Genomic DNA, 13,537 nt, shown 5'->3' on the forward strand with positions numbered 1-13,537 from the left:
AGGTTAAATCTAAATCAGTACTTTTAACCTCGAATTGAGTTTTTTAAATAAAAGTTAACCGGAAGAGGATCTTAATATCTGAAGAGGCATATATCCTGCAATAGAATTCATAATAATAAATAAAACATGCAAAACATCTATTTAATACTTATTATTTTTAATCTTGCATTTTAATAATAATGTGACTTGTACATTCAACCATGAAAGATTGACGAACTCCTCTGGGAAATCTATAAGACTTGTCGCACATGAATGGATGCATTGAAACACAAAGAAAATGGGTATACAAATAAAAAATGGATGTCCTAATCCGACTCCAACCAAAGACAACAATCAATAAAATCTGTAGCTCTATTTCCTTGCAACAGCATTCAACGAAGACAAAAGGCAGCTTTGATTTACAAATAGCTCATCTGAAATCAGCTAAAGATTTACACAACAGAAGAAAATAAATCAAAATTCTAAGCAGAAATCATAACTTTTTAGACGAGGCATGTTTGAAATGAAATTTTCTGATGGAAGAAACTGCATGGAGTCAAAATTTTACGAAATCTTGCCACTTTACGAAGCCATGAAATTTTAGGAAACTATGAAATTTTGTCACTTCCATGCTTTCCTCCCCTGGAACTGCTTGCCTGACCGCCTTTGTTGCTGTTTTTTATCCTGCCTAGAGCGAGCTACTTTTGCTCTTTTGGCAGCAAGAGGCATCTTCTTTTTATGTTCCTTTTGGCGATTGCTTAGACCACCCGTCTGTCAACAAATCGCAGATAAGCAATCGGTCTATTAATTCCAATACAAGGTGCCTAGTTAATGTAGATACTGAGAAGACAATGACTAATGAAGGAGAAGGAAAAGCAAGAGGCAGAGAGGAAGCTTTGATTAGCAGCAGGGAGATGGGGGGTGGCAGACAATCCTTTCCATCATGTTAAAATTTTGCAGACTGCCAACCAACATAAGAAAAGCAAAAGGAGGCAGAGAAGAACAGGATCTACATTCCACTTGGGGGATAATTAAAGAAGATTATCACCTTAGTTGAAATGCAGATCAGACTCTGAAGACTAAAGCACAGGATGTGAAAATAACAGCTTTTGAAAAAGCAAACCAAAAGTACTGAAGGAAACCAATTGCGAGCTTTAAACGAACATAGGCAAGATGTGTATCATAAAATATAGGAATGTCACTATATTTTAATCTGCACTAAAAACAAAAAATTGTCATGTAACAAGTCGTAAATCCAATGCAGGCTAACCTTTTTTTGTTTCACAGCAGTTCTGGCCTGATACTTTCCTCTATCCTCCCTCCCAGCTCTTACTAGGGTCAGTCGTTCCTCCTTGCTAAGCTTTCTTTTAATGTGGACCTAAAGAACAATAGTTCGTTGATGATAAAGAGAATTAGTTCAACTTAGACCAACTCACAAGCTTATGACATAAAATCATAATTTAAAGTAAAGAAAATGTAATCCAAAGTAAGAATAGCTACCAGTACATTAAAAAAAAAAGCTAGCAGTACATCAACATCTAGCTATTCATCATGTTCTTTTAATAATAATCATACAAGCTCTTGTGCAGATATGCTTCCATCCAGAGATCAAAAGCGTGGACCAGTGATCTCAAAAGAATCAATGCCTTGAACAACATATACAACACCAGAAATTTGCATTACAGAGTGATAATATATGTGAGAGCCAAAATCGGATCAATTGGTACATTATTAAATGAGTTCATCAATTTTACATATAGTTGGAACATTACAAAAGGAGTTCATCAACCTTACATAGTCACAGAATTACCAAATAGGGAAAAGAAAAAGAAAAACATTCATACCAAGAGAAAGGATGAGAACTCACCTCTAGCATAGCAGGATCCACTGGCTTTATAGTTAATTGCTCAGAAGAGGGAATTTTGAAAGATGAGACTTTCGAGTCTATACCCTTTCTCAAAAGACCTTGCTGAGCCATAACCAGCTTTGCTTCTTTCTTTGCCTATAAGATTCAAAAAAGAAAAAAGGCAAAGCTTATAAGATGCCTACAGAGTGAGTGAATTTTGGTGATTAAAAATGTAATCAAGAATATAAGATCCATTATTTCATCGAATATTAAAAAATAATCAGAACACTAAAGAAGTTGATTCTCAGAAACACTAGCTTATGCAGATGTTACTATAACTTCATATCAGATAACACGAGCGTATGAGTAACAAAGTTCAATGAACAGTGTCAGAATTTTACTGAATCTATTTCACATAATTAAGATGAAAAGGAGCACTAAGTTTCCGGTGAACACACCTTCAACTCTTTTATACGTTGAAAATCTTCATTAGAAAGAATTCCATCTGTTTCATCCGATGCTTTCTGCGACATCTTGGCCATTGTTAGTCTTTTAAGGGCGCGAAGACTTGACTCTGAAGTATTCAGTTGTCCAACATAATCCGTAAACTTCCTCTTCTTTGATTTGGCCTTCTCCTCTTCCTTTATTTCATCGTTGTCATCACTAGCGCATTCATGATTACTGAGGTCATCATCACTGCAGATGTCATTAGATGACTTTTTCCTTGATGCATCTAGCTCACTGGAGATATCCATATTATCATCACTAAGATCCACATCTTCTTTAGTATCACTATCATATTCATCATAGGCAGCATTCTCATCAATATCATCACCATCATCTTCCTCCCCATCAATGTTATCACTGTTACCTAAATCTTCTTCATTTTTTTTATCTGAAACCTCATCATCCTCTTCTTCATCTTCCAAAGAAGCATCCTCTTTCTCTGGCTCAGCATCACTGTCATACTCATCATCCAAATCTGATGCAGAAGCCTCAGCATCAGAACTATCAGTCATCGAGTTATCAACGTGTTCCAGCAACTCTATGTCAGGCACATCAGTAGCTATACTAACTTCTCCATATGCTTTTGGCCTTGCTTTGGGATTGACCGGACGGCCACGGTCCTTCTTCACCAATAAAGAAGGGCATATCTGAAAACAAATAAAGCTCAGAATAACAATCACAAGCTATACATCTGATACAAAAATTGTTAGACTGAAGTACATATTCCAACCTCTCTGAATAAAGTTATCAAGGAGCGAGCTGCTGAAGAAACTGCCTTCTCATGTGATTTTTTGTATAAGACCAAGTCTTGAAGCAGATCTTCATTCATTAACTGTAAATAACCAAAATGTGACAGTTAGACAACTAGTTTCTTGTAGACATTTAAAAGCTTTTACGGGTACATATCTATTTCAAGTGGTGCACTATCCTTATCAAATAATTTTATTATTTATCAAATTTAAGCCAAAAATTTAAATTTAAAAAAAAAACAAGATTACAGTTAATTAATATGAAGACAGGTGAAATTTTGAAAAACAAAAAACATAATTATTAAGATAATTGCATCTAGAATTTGAGTAAGCAAACATTCAATGGACCCAAATCCACATTGAGTACTTTTTTGTGACAATGTAAAGATGAAAGCAATTAGAATTCCATAACAAGTATAGTTCTTTCACAGATTCAACTTCCTAGAAAATCTGAAGGCAGGTTATAAAAGTTCATCATACTGTCAACATCTTGTATCTCAGATGGAGTCTGGCTAAACTGCAAATGTGACGAGATCGTGCTAAAGTGAAGATGATATATTAAGTAGGTATGAATTGTAACACCCTGATTAGTCTCACATCGAAAGTGGATAGGATTAAGATTGACTTATAAGGGTTTGATAAGTGTACTATTATCAACTTCAGCTTAAGCATTTTGATCAGTGGTTTAAACCAAACGAAGTTGATAAGTTAGTTAGTCCATAGTCATGACATGAACCATGAAATTGTGATGCATCTCATACAAGATGATGCAAAGAATAAACCTGTCGCAAACAAACTTGAACAAATAATTGACTAAATGTAAAGCAATACCAAAGGCATCCTGATACAGATCTCCCTCACAACATTCAGCCCAACAGCAATGGCCTGACATGAAAAATAAGAAAGTACATGATCTACAGTTCAACTAATAACAGATGAACATGACTGAAAGTAGTATCATTTTCAGCAGTACCTCTGTGCGAGAACGATCATGCACAAACTGATTCACAATTTGTTTAAATAAGGGTTCAACCGCATCAGGAGGTACCTATTCAAATAAAAACAGCTTCAGTGAGTTCTTCTATCTGAAGAACAGAACTGGGAACAGCATGGCTTGACTATGAATACTTAGAAAATCTACAGTAAAAAAAGCACAACCATATCATGGCAGGCCTGGACAGCTGCAGCAAGCAAATCGGTGACATCATGTTGATGAGGCTGAAAAAAAATAAATACAAATAAGTATGGTTTCAAGTTAAAATACATATAAGCAAAAAAATCCTTGTTTACCTGAACATATTTTTGAAGAAATGGATAAAAATTTAACAAGATCAGACGGTGCAATCCAACATTTCTGGCTATTACCTTCAACATCATCATCCTATCCTGCAACACAAAGTAACAACAATAGTCGACAAAAGAAAATTTCATATATCAACCAATAAATAACACATGTAGTCTAACATAGAAGAGAAATTTCATTATAAATTACTGTTATCAGCTTAGTGTAGAGTGTGAACCAATCTACCAAAACATTGAAATGACCTTGACTATAGCCTTTCAATATAATAAATAAAATTCACCCATTCAAAACATTCTGAATAGAGCAAAGAGCCACATATAACTCTTTATAATACATCCCTATCTTAGTCACATGTAGATTCAAGTATTCAGGCCAATTTTCCAAAACATTAATGATCTCAATGGAACTGCAGATCTTAAGAACTTAATCACTAGCAAGAAATTGAAGATAATGAACAATATATAAAATCCTTCTTTTTAATTAACAAGAACTTGCAGGCTAACAAAGCCACCACCAGACTTGCAATATAGATCAGCAAACATGATATTAAAGTAAAAATTTTGAAAATAATAATAACGTGCATGAGGAAAAGGATAACTACCTCAAAGCGTTCATTGCATCTTTGAAGGCGAGAGAACAGTTTCTCAGCGAAACCCTAAAGCAGCACCAAAAGAAAAAATTGTCAAGGAAGAATAAGGATTTAATTTACTGAACTATCATACAAGGACCAACCAACCTGTGCATCTTTTAAATGAGTAAGAGGTGAATAGTAACTGGAGCTGTTACTTTGTGATGTTATTCGCTGCTGCCTTTTCATGTTGCGTATCGCACGCTGCAACTTTGCCTTCTTTTTTTTCTTGCTGGCAGGCGTACCTTTATGATTTGCCTAGAAGTAAAATAAGAAATAGTCAATTGAACAAGTTCCTCATTTTTTTAAAAAAAATTGCTACAGTCTCACCACTCAAAAGAAACACAATGTTTACATGATCAAAATTAAATTTCAGCTGATGAGTTGCATGTGATGGAAACCAATTTCCAGACATGCATATGAAGAAAATCACAATGTATTAAAATGCAATTGATATCCACAGTTGCATGCTAATGACCATTTAATCGATGAAAAGAGTTGGGCAATACTTAACTTTTCTAATGCAAAACCAAATTTGCATAACAGAAACTTGTGTTATTTATTAACAAGAAGGGAGACAAAGTTAATCTTTTAAAGTAAAGGTGGGGTTCTGCACATGACTGCATTCCCTGAAATCAACTAATAACCCTCCCAAATAACCACTTGCCCTTTGTGAAAGCAAAAAAAAAAATTAATAACCCTCTCCCAAATAGGGTTTTCAGATTATCAACAAGCACCACGATCATTGGGTACAACTTGACAAGCAAAAGTTAGAATCATTTTGAATAACAACTCCATGAATAGTGATTAATAATTCCAGAAGATTTATTTCTGTTATTTGTCTCAGTTCTTTAACATGGTTTACTTCAGGTTCCCCTTGGTCAGCTTCAGTACTACAATTTACAATCTAACCACTAGAACAATTTATTTTAATTCTGTAGGAAACAGATACAGCGTCTCCATATGATCAAAAGAATAAAACCTGAACTACTTAAGCATGCAAGACCTTGTAAATAGCTTCTCGGCTAAGAGTAATAGGCTGTTGACTAGTTGTATCGTCTTCACTGCTTGAGGCTTCACTGTCATCCTCCTCTTCAATTTGTTCATAACCAAGAAGAAATGAGAGAGCAGATATCATAATCCTGAACATATAAAAGCTCTCTATAAGTTAAAGATATATAACTATAAAAAGAAGAAAAGAATAAGCTAAAATTGGCAGCAAAGCGCATGAGGATTTTCCCAATGTAGAATCTGAGCTTAACTAAATGCACAAAGAAATATTTTTGCTGTGAAACAATAATGCTGAGGTTTAACAAAGCCAAAATTCGTCGAGGCTGTAAAGGCTCAAAGTGGATATGACTTAATTACGAGCCTAAAGATTATGTAGAATCTGATCAGACTCTGCTTGTTGAAACTGATCAAGATTCTGTCAAAGTTCAGACAACCAGTGCTAGGACCTATAAGAAGTTTTACAACCTAAAATCATGCCTATCTCAAGATTAACATGAGCATTATTTGAAGCTTGATTAAATATACTTCAATTGATCTCAACTTTTAAACTTTAAACATATCAATTTTTATTTTTAATTTATGCCATATATTTAAATCTTTTACCAGTTCATAGGTTATAGATGAGTAATGACTCATGGATGCCAACAGATTGTGGAATTAAAAAATATTTTAATGAACACAAAACATCTCTTTGACACCCCATATCAAACTACATCAATCATTCATGGAAATTTATTTATTTAAAAAACATATGAAATGTATTACACATATTTACATATATATTTGAACAATTAGAGTCCAGTTTGACAGAAACCAACTAATTGCAAGCCCGGTTTGGCTTGACTTTGATCCAGGCCTGCACTTAGCTGTTTTGTTTCTGATGCTGGCTTAATTGAGCTTAATTCAGCTTGACATCAGAATGAGTTTGAGCTGTTTATCAACAGCTACGTTAAATTAGCAGCCCTATATGGCACCACAGGTGCAGACTTGATCAAACTACATACCTTGAAGATGAATGGAAACAGGCAGTGCAAATGGCATTAGCTGTACGATCATCAAACCACACCCTCCGTCTATGCAGATCACAAAGAATAACAAGAGACCTTTTGGCCCTCTGTTCCTCCTCCCCCTACAAAGGAAAAATTAATGATGTTGTTACAAGGTTATGATTATAGATCTCAACAGGAATAGAATAGAGAGAAGATTAAAGAATCAGAAGTCTAAAGTAGGCAGTTAAAGGCATCCAATAAACGAAGAACATTACAAGCTAGAATATTTAAAAAAATAAAATACATACCTGCAGCATCAAAAAAAGAATATTCTGCAGTTTGCGATTCTTGGCTTCGTTATTGTGTTTCTGGTTCATGCGTTGAATGTTATCTACGACATGTGAAAAGGCCAGTTTTCTTAAGGTCCGGTCACCAAGAATCTGAAGGTCCATAAACAATTCGAGAGTTTCTTCAATATCAAAGATCTGGAAAAAAAAAAAGTAACCAATGTGATGTTAAAGTCCGTCAAAGATTAAAACGAATTTTCAGATAAAACAGAATCATATTGAAGATCAGCAATAATGATCGAAAGTTAACTGGTATCATGATGTCAAATAATAAAGAAAACATTTATGGCTTTCCTTAGGAAAGTGACTTAGACAATTATCAGAATATTTTAGAGAAACCAAAAAGGCAAGATTTGACAAGGCAAAACTTGGGTAACAATGAAAGGACAGTGTACCAAACTTTTGCACAGATTAAGGCCTTCCAAGATGCCAATTTTTCACTCCATATGTTCTAAACTCTGATAATGCATCATTAAGGGAACATTTATTATCATCTAATGAAAGACTGAAATGTGTTAGCTTCAACACAAACCTGCTTAACCCAATGGAATCATTTGGCTTGGTTGGGTTGGCTGTTTGGAAATAACGATAGAGAGACATTCCAGAAATCAGAATCTGATCATACATCGGCTTTGATCGGGTTAGGAATGATCTAAAAATAGTTTAATTTAGAAGGTCATCAAAATAGTAGGTGATGGTCATCAGAACAAGAAAAGAGGGTATAATATTACACCAATACAGGAAAAGAGAAAGCAGGCTAATGGTCTAGATATGCCAAAATATGGAACGCCCGATGTTACATATATGGCAGCACTAGAAAAAAAGGAGCTGGCAAATGTAGTAGGCCATGACGAAAAAGAAGAAGAATGGCTGGGGACCAACAGGCAGAACAACTCATCTCAGACAACAAACAAGAGAAGCATGAACAGTGAATTCCTGTGTCACTGCCATATGATCTGGCACCACACTAATAGCTAGATAATAAAATTAATCCTCAGATCAGTAACACTGCAAATGGCATATGACATGTATTTCAGCACAAGGTGACACATAAAACCTTTAGTTGAAATTTTTTTAAAAAAGGTCTCACAGGAACGGTGATACACTAGGTAGGAGCTTTAAGAAAGTGAAGCAGGTTAGCATTACATAGTATGGATAAACTGGTAACCGCACCCAGCATGCCAACGACATCATATTGGATAATGACATGTCCATTTACTGAAATTATGAGACACGTAATGATACAGGAAGGTAAGATTTCCATCAGGTGAAGCAGGTTAGAATTTAGAGTATGGTTGAGCCTGTAAATAAAACCAGGTATATGAATGATATATGATGAATTATGCTAATAGCCTTTTATCGAGAAAACATGAAATCCATTGGTGATATAGGGAGGGACGAGTAAGGAGTTCTCAGAAAGTAAAGCAGGTCAGCATTAAATAGTTTGAATGATATATGAAGAATTATGCCAATAGCCTTTTATCGAGAAAACATGAAATCTATTGGTAATATAGGGAGGGACGAGTGAGGAATTCTCATAAAGTGAAGCAGGTCAGCATTAAGTAGTTTGAATGATATATGATGAATTATGCCAAAAGCCTTTTACCGAGAAAACATGAAATCCATTGGTGACATAGGGAGGGATGAGTGAGGAGTTCTCAGAAAGTGAAGCAGGTCAGCATTAAATAGTTTGAATGATATATGATGAATTATGCCAATAGCCTTTTATCGAGAAAACATGAAATCCATTGGTAATATACGGAGGGACGAGTGAGGAGTTCTCAGAAAGTGAAGCAGATCAGCATTAAATAGTATGTTTAAACATGGCAACCAGGCCAGGTATGCCCAATAACATGCTGAATATTGCTACTACTTACATTAACTAATTAGGAGACTACGATGGAAATAAGTCTTTTTTCTACAGCTTTACCTCAAGCGAGAATTTGTAAATTAGAACATGATTCTGTTATTTCGATCTGTAAATGAACAATAATTAGACTGCTAAAATAGAGAGAGCACCCATATACAATCTTAATAAGCAAGGTCCATAAAAAACTGATGAAAAATGTAAAATTATAAGAATAAAAAATCAAAACAACTTGTTGAATTCTGAGGTAATAAAAGACAAAAAGGTTTCAAAAAATATCCGGCCACAAATTTCATCACAGACAAATCCACAGTGCATGATTTCAATTAATCATGCATCAACCGATGGAACCAAACGATTTCACAACAAAACAATAAAGATTCGAGCAACAAAAGACAAAACATTTGGAGTAATTTACAGCCTCAGTTTGCATCATAGGAAGCAGCCCATCCACAATACTACCCGTCCACATCTATAGTAGATAATTTCAATAATTCAACCCCAACCGACAGAACAGAATTATTTCCAATCAAAACAAGAAAAATTCAAGATATCGTCAATTCTTCAAACAATCATTCACGCAATCTGTAAGTCCCATATTCCAAAAAGAAAACGAATTTAGCACTCGAACCTTTCTATTGACGAGGAGGATCAGGGCTTGCTCAAGATGGCACCTCAACGACGATGGAAGGGCCCGGGAATCGACACGGAGGAGGTCGGCCATCTGTCGGGGGAAGTTTGCAAGCTTATCCGGGTAGAAAGGGGTGACATGGGAGAGGAACATGGTTAAGTCCCCGAGATCCTTGCCCAGGGAGAGGTCGGAGGAGGGCCTGAGGGCGGACTGGTGCCGGAAGAGGTGGAGGGAGGACTCGAAGTGGCGGTAGAGGAGTAGGAGCTCCGCCTCGTACCCCTCGGGGTCGCACTTCATCTTGGACTGCAGCGCCGAGAGGCTCAGCTTTTCCGCTGTCCGGCCGGCAGCCGAGAGGGACTCCGGCGAAAGGACGATAGCGGAAGCGGCCGCCGTGTCGGCATTTGGAAACCCTAGAAGGAGAGACGCTCTTGAACTCGAGGGTCGACGGCGTCACCGACAGCGTGATCCCGACGGGCTGCGTGACCTGCACCTTGTACGTGCCAGGCGGGCCGACGTTCTTCACGGTGCGAGTCGCTGTCGCCGTCGTCGTGGGATAGCGGATGGCTATCATGGGGTAGTTCAGGTTGTGCTCCTCGATCTTCTGCTTCGGGCACGCGTATGGCGGGTCGCTGAAGTGGGCTATGGTAATTGGGTCCAGGAGAAAAGAAGTAGGCCACCGCAGGCGCCGGTCTTTAGCTCCGTCGTCGGCCCGGAGATCGAAAGGTCATTTGATCTACAGTCATCCATCGACATGTTACGAGGACGTATACGGAAGAGATGATAAGAAGTCGAGTGTTCCTCTGTACTTGGAGTCACGGATGTTCGATTGAAGAGCTTGACCATCTTTTTCGGAGATCAGCAGATGCGCCTGGTCCATGAAGGCGGTCATCAGGAAGTTGTCGCCGCGTTTATTGTTGTCGATGACAATCGTTCCGGCGGCGCCAGACACCTGAGGGAAGTTGTCTAGTACAGGCGGCGGAGGACCACGCTGGCACAAGACGATCTTGCCCTCCACCTTTGCAGCATCGATGGAATGCGGATCGCACAACGTGCTACAGATGATGACCACCAGTTCTCGCTTCAACTCTCGGAAACGGTCAATGGAATGCATGAATTTAAGTGCTTACGCGTCATCCTTGGAAGCATTAGCAGCTATGGCGTCGACAGCTCTGATCAATGTGTATTTCTTCCCTGTGTCAAGAGATTTCAGCGTGAAGCTCCTGCCCTGAGAAGAAGATCTGTTTATTAGAATTGTTTCCTACGTTTTCTGAGCTTAGATCAGCATGAGAAAGTAGAGGAACGAAGAAGATGGAATCCGACCTGTATCTGCTTGTTGTTGGTGGAAGTAATGGTCTTTTTGAAGTCCCTGTCGATGGTGCTGGCGGCCACGGTGATCACCCAAGGGGCGGCGTTGTTCACGACCCCTAAAAGGAAAGGGCCGCTGTTGCCGGCTGAGTACACCACGGCGATGCCTTGGGCAACAGCGTGGAACGCACCGATCGCGGAGCTGTCGCTGAAGTAATCCACGCTTCATGCGCCGCCTCCGAGAGAGACGGAGATGACGTCGACGCTGTCTTGGATGGCGGCGTCGAAGGCCGCGAGCAAGTCAGCGCCGTTGCACTGACCACTGCAGTTGGCGGTGGGAGGCGCGTTGGGCTCGTCGCACAGGTTCCAGCACACTTTGTAAGCCGCACTGAATTGATTCATAATAGTTATCTAGGTAGTTATCATATTCTAGATAATTATAGTCATATGTTGATAAGTGGCCTATGATATAGAAACTATAGGGTAGTTCCTACACCTAACTCGATCATGGGTGATATGATGGAGTAAGGTAGTTAACACTAGGTTCTATAAATAGGACTATAGTTCATGAAGCAAGACAAGGATAATACACTTGAGAATATCTTATAAGTGTTCTATGTCAATTCTCTTGTTTTAAATTCTAAATCAATTTTTTTGATCGAAAAGATTCTTTTAATTACATCGTAGTATTTTGTTTTGGCCCTTCCATCCCAATATTTATGGTATCAAAGTCAAGTTTCAATCTGAACTAGGCATTATGGCTTTCAATGACAATTCTATGTCTCAACCCCCCTTATTCTCATCTTCTCGAGCAAATGCTATGAATTTTGGAGTATCAAGATGAAGGCTCTATTCAAGTCTCAAGATCTTTGGGACTTAATAGAGAATAGATATACAGATCCAGATAAAGAAATCAGGTTGAGGGAGAATAGAAAGAATGACTCAAAGACATTGTTCTTCATATAACTTGTTGCATATATATATATTTTTTGTGATGTCCATTGATATATGCAATAGGAATCGAATCGTGATGAGATCATGATAATGAGATCGATTCGCCTTTAAACACATACCATAAATAATCTCAATCATAAGTTATTCGAGAGGAACATCGAGATAGCTAGATAGATTGGTGTACTATATACTCATCTATATAATAGAGACGGCTAGTCTCATAGCTTCTCATGTGGGGATACTAGGGATATAGTATAGGTGCTCATTGGAGAATGAGTTCAATGATTGATTCGCTCACAGAATGTTGGATGGTTGATGGTAACTTATTATCAGACAACGATTATGTCATCTCAATGGTGTATCTGATTCATAGACTTGAGATACTAAAGATATCTTGTATGAGTACTCCATTCTTTCATACCATATTTATACGTATGGAAGTTTCAGATCTAATATAGTTGGCGATCGAGAGTGACAACTAACCTTACGAGGGCTATTGAGTATCGATAGAGGATCATCCACCCTTGGTGTCATAAGAGGAATATCTCATGTATTTTTATGTAGATAAATCCCTAGCTAGGATCATTCGGATTGAGAGAGAAAGAGTTCTCCGAAAGAATCCGATTAGAGCGAGAATCGAGTAGAAACTGTATGAGCTTGACAACACCATGCGTGGTATACGATCTCTGGGATATTAGATGGATGGGGGATTACAAATACACAATAATTGAGGATAAATAGTGACATAGTACGTCCACAATTGATAAGTCGAGTGAATTATTATTGAGATAATAATTAACTGAGCTAGAAGGATGTTCTAATAGGCATGACTCATGGCTAGCTTGATATTGGGCCTAGAGGGTCACACACATATGGTAGATGTTACGACGAGTAGAGGTTCGGATATAAGATATTTATTAGAATCCTTATCTTATTGGATATCCAAGAAGTCTTTAAATTATTGGATCCTATGGATGAGATCCAATAAGAGTCAATGAGAGATTATTGGGTAGAGACCTATTAATCTAAGAGGCATGGGTAGTTGGATGAAGATCCAGTACTCAATATGATAGGATCCATTAGGATTAAGTTGATAGGGGACCTCTATATATAGGAGAGAACCAAAGGGCCATAAGCTATGCCCTTTTTGCTGCCACCTCCTATTCTCCTCTCCCCTCCTCCTCAACTAACAGGGGTGTGTCGAGATTTGAGTAGCGACTTGAAGAGTGTCTTCACAGCCCCTATCGTATGGATCATGGCTAGAGAGGAAGTTGGTTGACTTCCTTCATCCTCTACCATAGATCTATAAGAATTTAAGGATATACGATCTCTCTAGGTAACACAACTATCTCTCATGTAGTTTTTGGTTCCATGGGTTTTTATGCACCAATCTTTACATGACAATGAAACATTATTTTCTG

The 13,537-nt window shown here is 37.8% G+C and overlaps 1 protein-coding gene across 2 annotated transcripts; it reads right to left on the reverse strand.

Annotated features, from left to right (window-relative positions):
- Positions 1–261: 261 nt before the first annotated feature.
- On the reverse strand, positions 262–11,579 carry LOC103995450 (uncharacterized). 2 transcript variants are annotated; one of them, XM_065180221.1, is made up of 17 exons: positions 10,985–11,579; positions 10,664–10,909; positions 9,858–10,590; positions 7,321–7,497; positions 7,028–7,152; positions 6,019–6,154; positions 5,121–5,270; positions 4,986–5,039; positions 4,372–4,467; positions 4,240–4,299; positions 4,055–4,129; positions 3,913–3,966; positions 3,063–3,164; positions 2,284–2,979; positions 1,847–1,981; positions 1,250–1,357; positions 262–750 (listed from the first exon to the last, which is right to left on the reverse strand). In XM_065180221.1, exons 3-17 carry the CDS (start codon positions 10,152–10,154, stop codon positions 601–603), a joined length of 2,415 nt encoding a protein of 804 aa, XP_065036293.1. In that variant the 5' UTR covers positions 10,155–10,590; positions 10,664–10,909; positions 10,985–11,579; the 3' UTR covers positions 262–600. The 2 variants fall into 2 exon arrangements, with proteins under 2 accessions (XP_065036293.1, XP_065036288.1); XM_065180216.1 differs by having other exon boundaries at positions 9,858–10,909.
- Positions 11,580–13,537: the final 1,958 nt, after the last annotated feature.

This window comes from Musa acuminata, chromosome BXJ1-1 (genome assembly GCF_036884655.1).
Source record: "Musa acuminata AAA Group cultivar baxijiao chromosome BXJ1-1, Cavendish_Baxijiao_AAA, whole genome shotgun sequence".
Taxonomy (NCBI): domain Eukaryota; kingdom Viridiplantae; phylum Streptophyta; class Magnoliopsida; order Zingiberales; family Musaceae; genus Musa; species Musa acuminata.

Bases quoted from the DNA above. Each gene is read 5' to 3' on its own strand.
- LOC103995450 (XM_065180221.1), bottom strand. From the start codon at position 10,154: ATGAAGTGCGACCCCGAGGGGTACGAGGCGGAGCTCCTACTCCTCTAC. The intron at 7,153-7,320 runs GTATGTATTTTA...TTTCCTTTGTAG, and splicing joins TTCTTTTTTTGATGCTGCAG to GGGGAGGAGGAACAGAGGGC. The intron at 3,165-3,912 runs GTATTGCTTTAC...GGTTATTTACAG, and splicing joins TCTGTATCAGGATGCCTTTG to TTAATGAATGAAGATCTGCT.